General features: G+C 67.8%; 1 protein-coding gene across 1 annotated transcript in view; it reads left to right on the top strand.

The window, feature by feature from the left end:
* The window catches only part of SCRT1 (scratch family transcriptional repressor 1), a 4090-nt gene extending 2907 nt beyond the window's left edge, over positions 1–1183 (top strand). Inside the window, exon 3 of the mRNA XM_006162471.2 lies at positions 8–1183. Within this exon, the coding sequence (XP_006162533.1) occupies positions 8–475 (468 nt within the window). The 3' untranslated portion in view covers positions 476–1183. The remainder of the gene's footprint in view (positions 1–7) is intronic.
* The last annotated feature ends 624 nt before the right edge of the window (positions 1184–1807 follow it).

The following is a 1807-nucleotide window of genomic DNA, read 5'->3' as shown; positions in this document are numbered from 1 at the left end:
CGGCGAGTGCGGCAAGACGTACGCCACGTCGTCGAACCTGAGCCGCCACAAGCAGACGCACCGCAGCCTGGACAGCCAGCTGGCGCGGCGCTGCCCGACGTGCGGCAAGGTGTACGTGTCCATGCCGGCCATGGCCATGCACCTGCTCACGCACGACCTGCGCCACAAGTGCGGCGTGTGCGGCAAGGCCTTCTCGCGGCCTTGGCTGCTGCAGGGCCACATGCGCTCGCACACCGGCGAGAAGCCGTTCGGCTGCGCGCACTGCGGCAAGGCCTTCGCCGACCGCTCCAACCTGCGCGCGCACATGCAGACGCACTCGGCCTTCAAGCACTTCCAGTGCAAGCGCTGCAAGAAAAGCTTCGCGCTCAAGTCCTATCTCAACAAGCACTACGAGTCGGCCTGCTTCAAGGGCGGCGCCGGCAGCGGCGTCCCCGCGGCCCCCGCAGCGCCGCAACTCAGCCCTGTGCAGGCCTAGAGCGGGGCCTCGCCAGCCAGGTCGGCTCTCAGCAATACAGGCCAGGGGCGTCTCCGCCGGCTTCCGGGCGGGGGGGCCGGAGGGCGGGCCCCTCCTCACAGCAATAGGGGGAGGGGGCCGGCCCCACCCCGCCCCGCCCGCCAGGGCCCTTGTGGGCCCCTTCAAGCAATAGGGTCCCGAGGGGAGACCCACTCCAAGCCCCTCCCTCCCCTCCAGGGTGCCCCAGGCTTTCTCCCAGCAATAGGGTCTACTAGACCCAGAACCGAACCTCATCTCCCAGTTGGGTCTCTGATGATTGGGGGTGGGGTGAGGTAGGGAGCGCCCTCCTTCTCCGTCCTCTGCGCCCCTGGGTCACGTCGCAGAGACTCAGGTCTTCCCCTCCCTTTCCCAAGCCTTCCAGGGCCGGCCCGCGGCCCCGACGTCCAGGGAGCCAGCCCCTCCCAGGCAGCAGGCCGGGAGGGGAGCAGGGGAGGTGCGGCCTGCAGAGGCGTCCGCGACTCCGCAGCTGTCCCCGAACTCCGGGAGTATAAGACGCGTTGGGGACGGGGAGGGGGGCGGACGGCGGCAACCCCCTTCCTCGGGCTCCTTCCGGAGCCAGTCCGAGCCGCCCTCCTACCCTCGCCACGCACCCTCTGCCAAATCCGAATTCTTCCAGCCCAGCTTCCGGGGCTCTGTCCTCCATAACGAAGCACAATGACGCATATCGAATCGCATGGACTTACCGACCTCCTCAGACCCCGCTCCCGCCCTGCCCCGGGGCCCCCTCCCCCGTACCCCGGGCATTTGGTGTCGGAGGACAGATTCCTGGGGCCTGGCAGGCTGGCCTGGACACTGCCCTCTACACATCTCTCTATTCGCTTTGCGGGTAAAGCCCCCTGGGAGGGGGTTGCGGACGCGTCGGGTTTCTTTCTTTCTGTATTTGTACGTTTTGTTTATGAACAGATTGCACTCGGGTCAGGAAGGGCCGCGGAACCCCCGTCCTTCCCGCCGACGCCGGGGGCTCGGGGTGCCCAGGATCACTTTCCCCGCCCCTCTCTGGGTTCTGCCTCCCGGGAGCCTCCCCGAGATCCAGGCCCCGCCCCACTCGGTTGCCAACTTGCGCCCGTCTATGCCAAAGCCTCGGCGGCGACCCCGCCCCAAGGGCCCGCCCCATTGGCCGCCGCCTTTGTGACGTCACTGCATGCAGCCCCACCCTCCTCCCGACCGTCCCGGGGCTGCCCGCTCCCCTCCCTCTTAGTTAGTCCGATGCCGACTATAGAGCAATAACGCGCACTGCATGAGAAGCTGCCGCCGCCTCTAGTTACTGAGAATCAGGTGTACCCGCCCGACACA

This window comes from Tupaia chinensis, unplaced genomic scaffold (genome assembly GCF_000334495.1).
Source record: "Tupaia chinensis unplaced genomic scaffold, TupChi_1.0 Scaffold140061_1, whole genome shotgun sequence".
NCBI lineage: Eukaryota > Metazoa > Chordata > Mammalia > Scandentia > Tupaiidae > Tupaia > Tupaia belangeri.
This window is presented reverse-complemented; position numbering and strand designations above follow the sequence as displayed.